This window comes from Ostrea edulis, chromosome 6 (assembly GCF_947568905.1).
Source record: "Ostrea edulis chromosome 6, xbOstEdul1.1, whole genome shotgun sequence".
Taxonomy (NCBI): Eukaryota; Metazoa; Mollusca; class Bivalvia; order Ostreida; family Ostreidae; genus Ostrea; species Ostrea edulis.
In genome coordinates this window covers 45786960-45800517 of record NC_079169.1, presented here as the reverse complement: position 1 = coordinate 45800517, position 13558 = coordinate 45786960, and the positions used below count along the sequence as shown (strand labels likewise).

Here is a 13558-nt window from a genome sequence, read left to right as displayed (position 1 = left end):
GCACGCCGATTTCGTCATAAATATTTTTTTAATACACGCATTTATATACACAATTTACATCATACATTCGCTCGTAGCATTGAAATTGTGGATTTTCCCATAGTTATTTAAAGTGATAGTATCTATGGTTTTGATATTATTTTCCAAGTTTTAAATTGCATGAGAACATTCAATCAGTTGTAAAACTGAATAAAAAAGCATCAACATTGCGAATAACTTGTTCTCTACCGGTATTTTACGGGTAAAATTACCGTTTGGATGCCCATCAACCTACCTAATTACTTATCGCGAGCGTTTCCGACAATTCCCGAATGCTATTTGAAGACCCGGATACAACACAACGGACGATGAGGTAAATAGCACACGACAGTTAAAATTGTTATTTCTTTCGATTGTGATACACTTTTAGTTTCGTCCAGCGTACTATTTACATACTTATAGTATTACAAATCGTTTTTGCAAAATTATTTTATGAAAATAAATTCAAATACGATATATTTTCATGTTTCAACCAGAAAACACAAATGGGGTACACGAGGGGATTTCAGTGAATATTGTAAACATAAAAATCACGAATAAACATCGACTTTTATAATCCTTTGGGTCATTATCTTTATGGGGTTTTTTTCTGTAAAGAGCATATGATATCTAATTACAAGTACTATATACCTGTAACGTTATCAATTTAATTAAAACAATTTATGTATTTTTTGAAATCACAAATACCGTATCGATTTAGATCTAGATCTACATGCAATAGAATAATGTCTTTATTAAGAAATAAGGTATCATTTTAAAATATGTATTGGGATTAAATGCGGGTTTGTCACGTGATCAAATTCCATAAAGCCCGAACGGCTTTATGGAAAATTTGATCTTGTACCAACTCGTATTTATATCCCGATAAATAATTTAAAATGATACCTTATTACTTATATTTACATTTTTGGTCGGTAATATTGCTGAATTGTGTTAACAACACGTTTCAATACATTTCAAATTGTTGACGTCCACAACGAAGCGTCATAGATGTTCAAAATGACGACAACACAAAACAAAGTTCCATAAAATGAAGAACTGTTTTAATTATTAAGACGCTAGAAAGCAAGTATATCAACTTATACATGTACTTATACATTAACTCGGGAGTATATAATGGAAAACTCTTTCATATGTCTAATTATAGGGGGTGGGGGAATTATGATTTAAACGGGGGTGCGCAATGTTACACTTACAGTTGTGATGCGCTTTCACTTTTGAAAAGTGAAGACGTTGAAGACCGACTTTGAAAGATATTCTGTGGATATTACGGAGTTAACAGAAGACAGAGATGGAGGAACATGAAGAACAGGGCGGCACTCGTCAGGTGTAGGCAAATCATTTATAGACAGGACAGAGGACGCAGCTCAGATGAATCTCCGGAAAGAACTGAACATCACAGAGAATGTGGAACTGCACGAAGGTAAGGTACGGTTTGGATTTGGATATGTAATTGTTGACAAACATGAGCTCACTGAACGCTTCTTTTGACTCGATAAATTTCTGTAATAGGTTTTTAATGACGCCTCGCTTCGATGTCCCGACATAAACTTGGAAACCGACATCAATCACCTATGGATGTTGTGGCATAGAAGCAGTGTGGTGTGTAGGATTTAATGCACTTTGACGACATCCTGTGAATGACCTTTTTGCTAAAGCCTAATGTCATCGTCTAGCAGTACATGTAGGTACAATTCCGCATCACCGATGACCAAGGTGAAGTTGTAGCAGACGAAATTTTAGACATACAATAGTAAAATATTGTTTACAGGTATGCTACACCAGAGAAATTTGATGTAGATGAAAAGTGGAGGATAGGTACAACAATATTTTGAAGTTGAAAATTTTCAAATTTACTTTATTTTGTCAAAAAATACAGTTTTAGTAGAAGGTAATCTGGAAAAAAATTAAAACCCCTGCTGTACTCGAACCTGCGACCTACAGTTCACCAATCGGTGTTCTAACCTACTGAGCTACTGGGCTAGGTATTGCTGCAGACCCCAAGCAGTTTTTATGTTTATACTTGTTGCATGTAATTCTATATTCTGTGCTCGAGAAAGAGCCTTATCTTGCTTCAGGAATGACGCTGACTCTCAGCTTCTCTCACTTAAAGAAGAGTGCATTACAAAGAGGAGTCAAGTTATTCCAATATCGTATTTAAATATCATATTTACTAAGACTTTTTGATACGAAAAGTACAGATTTTGCACAAGTTTTACCTGACCTGAGTCGAAGGTTCATGGGAGTTTTTTCCGATCAAAACTTTCCGTTGTCTGTCGTTGTCTTAAACTTTTCATATTTTCATCTTTTTCTCCATAACCACTTGGCCAATTTCAACCAAACTTGGCATAAAGTATCTTTGGATAAAGTGAATTCAAGTTTGTACAAATGAGGGGAAGTACCCTTCTTAAAGGGGAGATAATAGCGAAATATCGAAAATACACTGACAATTTAAAAAAAAAAATCCTTCTTCAGAACCAGAGGATCAATTTCAATCAAACTTTGTACAAATCATCGTTGGGTAATGAGGATTCAGGTTTGCTGAAATGAAGGACTATGTCCCATTAAAGCGGATATAATAACAAATATGCAAAACTAGGGTTTAAAGGACACATCTCGTGTTTTCAAAGTATACAGAATTATATGCATTTTGTCTTCCTTATGCTTATAGAAATTAATTGTAATAGTTCGTTCGCTGAAGTATTGCGATAATTAGCCACAATACGGACTTAAATTTAAGCCCCGATTTCAAAAAGCCTAGTTAATTAGATAGGTAGTCACGTGGTACAGTGACGTCATATGCGACCTTCGTCGATCAACTTGTTGTAAAAGTAGTGTTAGATATTTTTAAAAACTCGGGTTTTAGGGGCCTAATTTATTTACCATGGATAACATTTATTTCGATGCTGACAAATTTCCTGAGTCTTATATCTTTTGGCCACCAGTGCATGCAAATAGCGACCCAAATGTAGTGAGAAAAGCGAGTATGAAATCTGCATAAATTTGCGAGTAAATAGTGTTTACATGGGATCACTGTCTAAACACAATTTGGTAATGTCATTTCTGTAAACAACTGTAATTAGCGTTGTTGCTTTTCTAAAATAAACAGTGCAATAATTATTAAATTTATTTTTGGAGAAGTTAGATAGGCCTAAATTATGATACGATTAGCCTATATATCATTGACAACTAGGCTTACTGTCACGGGTGCATTTCGAAAAAAAAAAAAAAATAATAATAATAATGATCAACTTATTGTGAAAATCACAATACTTTTAAATTATTTTATTAAAGCAATTTTATTAGGCCTAATCATTATTTTTGTTATCAACACGTTGTTACTTAAGAAGTGGGAGCGCGGCGTGCTGTTGTCGTAAACACGTACGCGTTCCTTAAAAAAAAAAATGAAAGCATTATAATTCAATTCAAAGTCGGGAAATATTATATTTTATTATTTATAATTGAAAGTTCAATTATCTTTTATCTTTAAATTTCTTTTTTAAAACTACCACTTGGTAGACACTGCTAGCAAAGTTCTGCCTATATGTTGTTACAAGGTGAAGGTCAGTTGGTGCGAGTGTGTATTGAATTCGAGAGCAGAATGGAAAGCATATGCCGTAGGCCTATATGTAACAGTGCGTAGCTTCGATAGAACAATTTTCTCACAGTTTATCTATGTCTTTGTCCAAGTGCTTGTTTGAAAAAGTACAGGGACAAATTCTACTGGGGGTTTTTATGGCAAAGTCGTTGTGCCGACAAAAAATATTCACGTCTTGTCCCTCATACCTTCCTTCGAAAATTGAAAAAACCCCGTCCAAATCCTCTCTACTGACAACAAGTACACCCTTAAACGGCACAAAACACCCTAATGTAGTGTTATTTATAAGCTGTTAATGTGATAATTGTTTGTTTGTCAATTAAATCTAATCTGTTTATGAAATGGCTATCAACTGTTTTCAAATCTTCTCGCTCGAGGTCGCATATGACGTCACAGATAATGGCGCGTAAAATATCGAAGAAAATATGCATATCGCAAGATTTGAATTTCATCGCTTTCAAACTCGAAAACTACGCAAACTTTTTCATTTAAAACACATGTAAAGTAGTTTTAGGCATGAAATGAATTAATTTTGCTGAAAAAATTAAAAAGTTTAAAAACATGCAATGTGTCCTTTAAGGAGCGCCAAATTAACATAAACTCAAATAATTGAAGATATCTTCAATTATTTGAAGATATCATCAATTCTATTATTGCTCTCTTTTAATTGAATTAATGCGCGCATTAAATCAATTATTGCTCTCATCAAATGAATTAATGCGCGTTTCAATTCAATTATTGCTCTCATCAATTGAATTAATGCGCGCATCAATTGAATTAATGAGAGCAATAATTGATTTAATGCGCGCATTAATTCAATTATTGCTCTCTTCAATTCAATTATGCGCACATTAATTCAATTAATGAGAGCAATAATAGATTTGATGCGCGCATTAATTATTACAATTATTGCTCTCTTCAATTCATTTGTTGAGAGCATAAATTTAGTAAAAATATTGCTCGCAATAATTAATTTAGAGCTCGGTATAAATAATTTGATGATCTCTTTCATTCAATTGAAGATATCTTTAATTCATTTACAGTGCTTTTGTATAAGGAATTAATGCGCGCATCAGTTCTTTTAAAGAGAGCAACAATTAAATTAAAGATATCATTAATTCAATTGTGGATATGTTGAATTGAAGATATTTTTAATTATATAGTTGCTCTCTCTAAAAGAATTCTCTCTTCAAATGAATTAAAGATATCATTAATTCAATTGAAGAGAGCAATAATTGAGTTAATGCGCAAATGAATTAATGCGCGCATCCTTTCAATTATTGCTCTCATCAATTGATTTAATGCGCGCATTATATCAATTATTGTTCTCTTCAACTGAATTGTAGCCCGCATCAATTCAATTGTTGATATCATTAATTCATTCGAAGAGATCATTAATTCAATTAAAACGCGCATCAATTCAGCTGAAGAATTAATGCTATCATCAATTCAATCAATGCGCGCAATAATTCAGAATTGAAGATATCATTAATTATTTGAAGAGATTTTTAATTCAATTGTTGCGCGCATCAAATGAATTGATGATATCTTCAAATAATTGAAGATATCTTCAATTATTTGAGTTTATGTTAATTTGGCGCTCCATAAGGGTTGAGTCATTTAAAAAATCTTCTTCTCAAGAACCACTGGGTCAGAAAAGTTCAAATATACTGACAGCTTTTTGACATAGTGCAAATTCAATTTTGTTAAAATCATGACCCCTGGGTGTGGGGTAGGGCCACAATAGGGAATCAAAATTTTATTGAGAAATTAAGATATCATTTTTGAGTGTTATTGGGATAGGACATAAAGGTAGTACCTGTTCGTGATCAAATCTACTATAACGCCCGAAGGGCGTATATGGGATTTGATCACGTGACCAACTTCATGTCATATCTCCATAACACTCAAACATGATATTGTATTTCTTATATTCATATTTTCTATGTTGATTTTTGTTCTTACTGAACTTCCATGATTATGTAGCAGATGACCGAAATAACGATAGTACTACACAGTTCGTTAGAACTTTATCGAATGAATAATTAGGAACGATATCTGAAAAAAAGAGACATGTATAAATATTTAATATAGAAGATTTTTAAAAAGACGAAACACGTGTAAATTAAAGGTAATTTAGAGCGTAAAGTCAAACTGAATTGAAGACAAGAAGAGCGGAGTAAACTATACTGTACATTCGCGGTGTGATTTGTTCGCGATCAGCGATGTAGAAACTTCCCCGTTGTCTTAGCCTACATATACTTGAAATTGAAAACAATTGTTGAACACAGATTTCGATTGAAATTCAAAAGATCTGAGAGAATTGATGGAGGATATGATGGGTCAAGTTAACGTTAAGCTCATAGTCAGATTTTTGGAAGGAAACAACGGCTTGTTCATCGTTAGGACTCGTGGGAGACGCTCCGAGGCAGTAGGACAGATTAAGACGAAGTGCAGGTGAGGTGCGTCTTTTTTTCTTTCTTTTCTTTCTTTTTTTACTTTTATTGTGTGTAAGATAAAATAAAAACGAACTGAAAGTTTTTTGTTCACTTGAGAGATTTATGTTCTACGATTTTGATGAAGACTCGCACCGGTACACTGACATGAACATATTTTTCGAGCCTCGAACATGCCGAATCATAGTCGTGATGGAGGTTGCCCAGAAACAACAGGTTATCACCATAAAGTGAATAGGCTTATAATTTACTCTGCCTCTTTTTTTCGCCTCCAATATCAAAGGTATCTTATAAATTCGCCATGTTGCAAAGGTTGCAGTATAAGCCATGCATAGTTGCAGATGGTATTTAAAACTGTTTAAAATGAAACAGCTGAACGGTACATGTTTGTTTAATGTGTCTGTTTTATTAATTGATGAAATATATCACCTAATCCTATCTCTGGTATATCCAGGGGTCCGTGTTTGCCCAACTCTGTATTTTGTATTGCTTGTAGGAGTTTACAGTCCCTGAAACGTCCTTCTTTCCCACTTGAATGGTAAACGCACACAGAGCAAACGGTGAACGCACGCAGAGCGAACACTGAATGCAATTTGGGGAACGGTGAGCGAACGTATAACGCGAACGTAGCGCAATGTGAACGGCCAGCGAACGGTGAACGCAATACAAACTATTCATTCGGAATGTTTCGGATGTTTTCCCTTTGATTGTACTTTTTCATAATCAGGTAAGAAAAAAAAGAAAATATACATGTATAAATTTAATCAATGGATAAATGATAAAATATACCAGAGTCGGGAAATTACATGTTCTACAGTTCTGAACTATTCAATCTAAACAAAGCATAGTGCATTTTTGTAAAAGTACTGAATGATCGCAAATTTCACATCAATTCACGCAGCAATCATACACAAACAAAAAGCTTTCATGTGTACAGTATTACACATACAGATACAGGCACATGTATATATAGAAAAGCAGAGAAAATGCATGTTTCGAATCACATTCTATAATATTTAGAATGCTTGGCCTTTTCATAATAAATCATGAATATTGAATCAAACGCATCAATGCGCTATCTCGGGAAACTATTTTGGAGTTTTCTTTGAATTTTTACAGTTGATAATCCAGACATTTTGTACTGAACTATCAAATTTCTGATAAAATAAGAAAGTTTCCTTCTACTCTTACGCAGGCGACCTTTTTTCATGTTTGTCTCTCTATCAAAATCGATCCTTTCACTTTAGTGTTCCGAATGACATTGCAAAGACTGAACGCTGAACGAACGCTGAACGTACAGTGAATTTTAACGCTTTGTGAATGTTGAACGGAAGCGGTTGGTGAAAGGTGAACGCAAAACTTTGAACGGTGAGCGCGCGGTGATGGTATGGTGAGCGCGCGGTGATGGTATGGTGAGCGCACGGGAAAATGGTAAAGTAGAACGCTTCAGGGTCTCTATGAGATTGGGCACTGTTCGTTATCTTCACCTTTCATTATAATCTGTTTACAAAATAAACCCTGTATTTAAACATCCTGATGCGTTTGTTTCTGTTATGATGAAAGGTGAAGATAACGAACAGAGACCTATAAGCAATAGAAAAAATATAGTTGAGCAAACACGGATCCCTGGACACACCAGAGGTGGGATCAGGTGCTTAGGAGGCATCCCCTGTCGACCGGTCACACCCGCCGTGAGCCCTATATATATCCTGATCAGGTAAACGGAGTTATGCGTAGTCAAAATCAGTGTGCCAAGAACGGTCTAACAATCGGTATGAAACACGTCAGACAGCATTTGACCCAATGATAGGTTGTATTGGCAAACTAGATCGTTATAACGACCATAAGATTTGCGAAATGCTGACTTTAATCCACAGGGGCTAAGCCCGTTTTGGGCCCGAACTCTATATTTATGGTATCACAGAGTTCGGGCCCAAAACGGGCTTAGTCCCTGTGCTTTAATCGAGACTGTTGAAACCCCTGTACCATCAACTTGTTTGTCAGGAGCTTGCCTCGATTTAAACACTGACCTTACGCAGGACAAGCTCTTGCGTATCGATATAAACACCATATGCAGGGGATTGTTTCTGTTATGATGTCATTGCAGTGGCGGATCCAGGATTTCCTAAAAGGGAGAGGGGGCACATGTACAAGTCAAGTATTAGCCAAAATACTCAGGTATTTTAGGTGCCAATCTTGAAATATACTCACACTATTTTTATTTTTTAAATTTGGGGGGGGGGGGGGGGGGGGGGCTCCAAATCCGCCTCTGCATTGCATGAAAAAGTCAGGTTAAAGTACTTGACTTTTGAAGCGGTGATTGTATTCATACGCAAGTAAAAACAACAACAACAACAACCGATTACGCGACTGACTTCATATTACAAGAAATTGAATGTAAATTACATTAGTATTGTCATTCATCTACGAAGGAAGTGCATTGGCAAATGTAAATATATAGTCCTGAACAATCTTTAAAAATCTTCATAGGCGTAGCTTGGGTTCGAATATTACCGAGGCAGGGGGTCTGGGCTGAAGCTATCGACATTTTAACAACGTAAAAGGTGGTGGTTTTTTGTTTTTTTTTACCGAGGCAGCTGCCTCGGTTGCCTCAATGGAAGCTACGCCACTGATCTTCCCAAGAACAACTAGGCTAGTCAACTGTAAATTTACAAGGCAGGTTCCTGACATAGTGCAGATTCAAATTTCAAATTTGTAAAAATTATGGCCCCTGGGGTGTAGGGTGGGGCCAAAATAAGGAATCAAAGTTTTACATGCGAATATATCTAGGGAAAATCTTTAAATATGGACCAAGGTCACTCGGGTGAGGGATGTGGATTATCGACCTCTAATGAAAAAATGTATACTCCAATTAGAATATTTGAATGGTACACAATTTAGCAGCTCATTTTTTCCACTCGGAATTAAAGCAGGACAATATAAAAAGTAATGAACACTACCCTCAATATTATACTGTATTAATATTATTTTTATAACAAAGTAAGCGAAAGAAGAGGTTTATCTACATATTACAATATTCATTTGTTTCTCAGTGGCAACAAAAATCTTTCATAGGATTTAGACTATAATTTTATTATTTATTTTTTTTCTGCTGATTTTGACAGATTTTGATGGTTCATCCATGTACTGATCATGTAGTGTAGTCGTCATAATGGTATTTTGTGTGTAATTATATTGGGATAAAAAATCGTAAGCTGCTAAGAACTTTTTTCTATATTAGGATAAGAAATCGTAAACTGCTCAGAACTTGTCTCTTATTCTTCTTTTCCCCCTTTTGTATTTACACACCAAAATATATATGTTCAAACGTAATTTATTCCCCGTCTAAGTTTTCCGGAATATTTATGTTTTGGGGTACAGTTCTGTCTTTTATGCTCAGACGACCAAATCTTCCTTCTAAAACGAAAGAGTTTGCAAATAGAGAACGAGAAACTGCGAATGAAAAAATCTACATTTTCATGGAAATGTTACGCGGGAAATAGAGTAAGTCGATTAACTTTTGTATCAAATATTCTATTTTTAATCATTAATCAAATTAATTCAACAACTTCTGTTGTTTTCCTTTCTTTGTTTACTTTCTGATTTGTAACTAATAAGGCACCATCATATAACTTATCTCAGTGTACTAGATTTAAAGCATTACTAGTGTTGAATTTCATACCCTTTCTTTCTTTTGCCCTTTAAATAATTTGAAATGGACATGATACCAATTAACAATGCTCTAACGCTCCAAGTTATTGACCATGTTGATATATTTTATATGACATTAAAAAAAAAAAAAAATGTATCGTATAAACCTAACTATGTTGCATGGGCACGGTTTAAAAAAAACATATCATTACATGTGATGTGTTTTAGTGTAAGCCTCTTTTGATAATATTTGCTGCCTTTAACAGGTTCAGTCCAAAAACTATTTCTATCTACCTGTCCACATATAGAAATAGTTTTTGGACTGAACCTGCTAAAGGTAGTAAATGTTATCAAAAGAGGCTTACACTAAAACACATGCTTGGAATATTCAAGAGAATTATCAGACAATGATGGTTATTTAGGCAGTTCCCGGCTTTTCGTAAATAATCTCTCTACTACAAAGTTTATTTCACACTAAAAAATTGTTTATTCTCACATAAGGAATTTTAAACTCTTCGCAATAATGTCTAATCCTTTCCGTTCATTCAAACAACAAATCATACGATGTAAAATACACTCAAATTAAATTAATTGTGAAATGCGATTTATGTATGAATAGGGATGGTACGGTACGATTTGATTAGTTTTCAAGATGGTTCACTTAATTAATGCGAGGAATATAACGCCAGTCGACATAAACGGTGCATTGTGACTTCACATCTAGCTGCGATGTGTTTTCTTTTAAACCAAACAAACGCATCCATTTTCCTTGAATTGTGAACATTGACGATTTCATTGGCGACGCGTTGATTGGCTAGCATAAAGTTCAGATGAACATGACCCCTAGTTGGGATATGTCAGATGTTACGCAGAGTATACAGCGCGAATCTAAGAAGTCTGATTTTAATTAGATTGGATAGTTCAGTTGGTAGAGCACCTGACTAGAGATTCTGGGGGCCCGGGTTCGAATCCCAGTCTGGTCCATTACATTTTTTCCCTTCCTGTTACATTTGGTGCCATAGACCAGTCCCAGGAACTGACAAATGAAAATGCCTGCCAGGGGATAAAGATACCGGGTTGAAGTCTTCAGGTGTGAAGAAATTTAAAGGAGGGAGGAATGTTATGGTCAGCCGGGATCGATCGCCAGTGGCCAGATAGCTCAGTTGGTAGAGCACCTGACTAGAGATTCAGGGGGCCCGGGTTCGAATCCTAGTCTGGTCCGTTACATTTTCTCCCTTCCTGTTACATTTGGTGCCATAGACCGGCCCCTGGAACTGACATGTGAAAATGCCTGCCAGGGGATAAAGATACCGGGTTGAAGTCTTCAGGTGTGAAGAAATTTAAAGGAGTGAGGAATGTTTTGGTCAGCTGGGATCGATCGACGGTGGCCAGATAGTTCTGTTGGTAGAGCACCTGACTATTGATTCAGGGGGCCCGGGTTCGAATTCTGGTCTGGTCCATTGCATTTTCTCCCTTCCTGTTACAATATAAATCAATAATAATTAAGGTGCAACTTTTAAACAGGTCAGTTGTTTTATGTATCATGTTGTGCATGTGCATGGCAAAATTTGGAGTGTAAATTTGAATACTTTACGAGGGTGGAGGATGTAGAGGAAATTGATAAAAAAAATCACCCCAAAAACCTTTAATGTAAAAATGCATGAAGGTAAACTTTAAAATTGATACAGATTTGTAAGACATTCTAGATATCTTATCACGTAGCTTTGATCCTAAGCTCCTAGAAAATGGAACAGCTGGGTGTAGTTATTGATGCAAATTTGAAAGGTTAGAAAGTAATCATTTTTGTCCAATATGTTTGTGGAATTCATCATCAGTGTAAGTGAATCAAGAAATTTGGTAGCTGGTCCTGTGTTTGGCCACACAAAGTGCAAGTGAAGGAAAAAGTAGGTAAAAATAGCTACCTGGAGTAGGTTTAAATACCTAGGTAGCTATAAGTAGCTACATAGGTAGAAATAGTCTTTGGACTGGACCTGTTTATTGGGAGTGCAACTGCATATATATATATATATATATATATATGTGGATCCAGAATTTTTTCCCAAGAAAGTCGGAGTGGGTTCCACCCCATACAATATTTTAAGGGCAGGGCTCAAAATGCGTCCAGGGTGTTTTGGTTATGTTAAGGTGCGCTAGGAAGTAACACAATTCACAAATGTCTGTAAGAAGGAATTGTCTTTAGCGATGCATACAATCGACAATCCTCGGATGAATTCTCTACACTTCACACAAAGGAGGAGTTTCGAGTTAGTATATCATAGTCACTTCAGCTGCAAGTTTCTTAGAATGATTTATCTAATTTGAGACACTTTCGTAATCCAGTGAGATTTTTCTGTCTCACATTATCACCTGTGTGAGATCGAGTTTACCCATGTCAGACAGCCATGTGAGATTTTTTTGTCACTCATTGATCGTGATGTCAAATATTTTCTATGATTTACGTAACATGGTGACGTAAAATATTTTGTATTGCTTTCTTTAAATTTCAATTTGATATAGCTTTCTGCTGGACAACCTTGAGTTTTTAAGTTTACACTTACAGTGTAAACCATCTTCAGGTATGCTCTTTCTGGCTGTTTTCTGGTTTTCTGTATGTTTTTGCATTGATTCAGGAGTTCAAATGAGGATTTTGATAATTTAGAATTTTCTCAAAGCTCATGAATTTATGCACTAAACTGGATAAAATGTGAGAAAAATTATCCTTCATTATAAACTTATGGGATAGGAAAATTCCACCCCTGAAACAAGATTCGCTGTCTTAGTAGGACTGGGCACAGCCTTGTCTTAGACTGCGAATCTTGTCTCCTCTTTTTGGTGCATCTTTGTGAAACTTACCTAACATAATCACATCCAAAAGAGGAAGGTTCCTATCTATTTTGAGGTCAAAAGGTCAAGGTCACTTTAATTGTCACTAAATGCCATAGATTTGAGCTTGTCCAGTCTCTAACTTTCATACTACTTGGTGCGTCTTTGTCAGACTTGCATATTTTGATCACATCCAAAAGAGGAAGGTTCCTATTTTGAGGTCAAAGGTGAAGGTCTCTTTTTCACTATATACTGTAGATTTGAGCTTGCCTCTAACCTTTATACATGTACTTGCTGGTGCATGTTTATCAGACTTGAAATCCTGATGATATTCAAGATTCATGTTGCTTTTGAAATCCAAAGGTCAAGATCATTATCACACTAAATACCTATTGCGGCCATTCAGAGCTTCATACTTATAAATTATATTAAATATGTGCATGTTTTTACTTTGTGAATGCAAGCGTGCATAATTTTCCAAAATGTAACTCGGCCATACACATCTTTGATGCGTTTTAGCGATTTTTTGATAGTAAGATAGTGACCGATATCCAAAATTTTGAAATGATTAGAAGAATATCATATTGTATAGAATCCTAATCTTTAACGTAATGCTGAAATATTTCAGCATTCACATATGGTAAATAAATATAGATTCAAGTTAACTACACTTTAGATCTTCCCGTCTTTTTAGCTCAAGTGAGCTTTTCTGATCACCCATTGTCCGTCATCAGTCTGTCCACCCGTCTGTCTGTATAAACTTTTCACATTTTCGACTTCTTCTCCAGACCAAAGGGCCAATTTCAACCAAACTTGACAAAAAGCATCCTTGGGTGAAGAGCTTTCAAGTTTGTTCAAATGAAGGGCCATTCCCCATTCAAATGGGAGATAATCACATAAATGCAAAAATAGGGTGGGTCATTTAAAAATCTTCTCAAGAACCACTAGACCAGAAGAGCTGAAATTTACATGAAGGTTTCCTGACATAGAG

General features: G+C 35.5%; 1 protein-coding gene across 3 annotated transcripts in view; it reads left to right on the top strand.

Moving 5' to 3' along the window:
• Window positions 1-76: 76 nt before the first annotated feature.
• LOC125646836 (uncharacterized) overlaps window positions 77-13558 on the top strand; it is a 26684-nt gene continuing 13202 nt past the window's right edge. The window contains exons 1-2 of one of the 3 annotated variants that reach the window (XM_048873392.2): window positions 77-1462; window positions 1552-1723. Coding sequence is in view for 1 of the 3 variants with exons in the window: in XM_048873390.2 (XP_048729347.2) it covers window positions 5964-6094 (131 nt within the window). In the remaining 2 variants the exon portion in view is untranslated. Of the gene's footprint in view, window positions 1463-1551; window positions 1724-5825; window positions 6095-9468; window positions 9598-13558 lie in introns of those variants that run through there. The other 2 variants (XM_048873390.2, XM_048873391.2) reach the window with 2 other exon arrangements.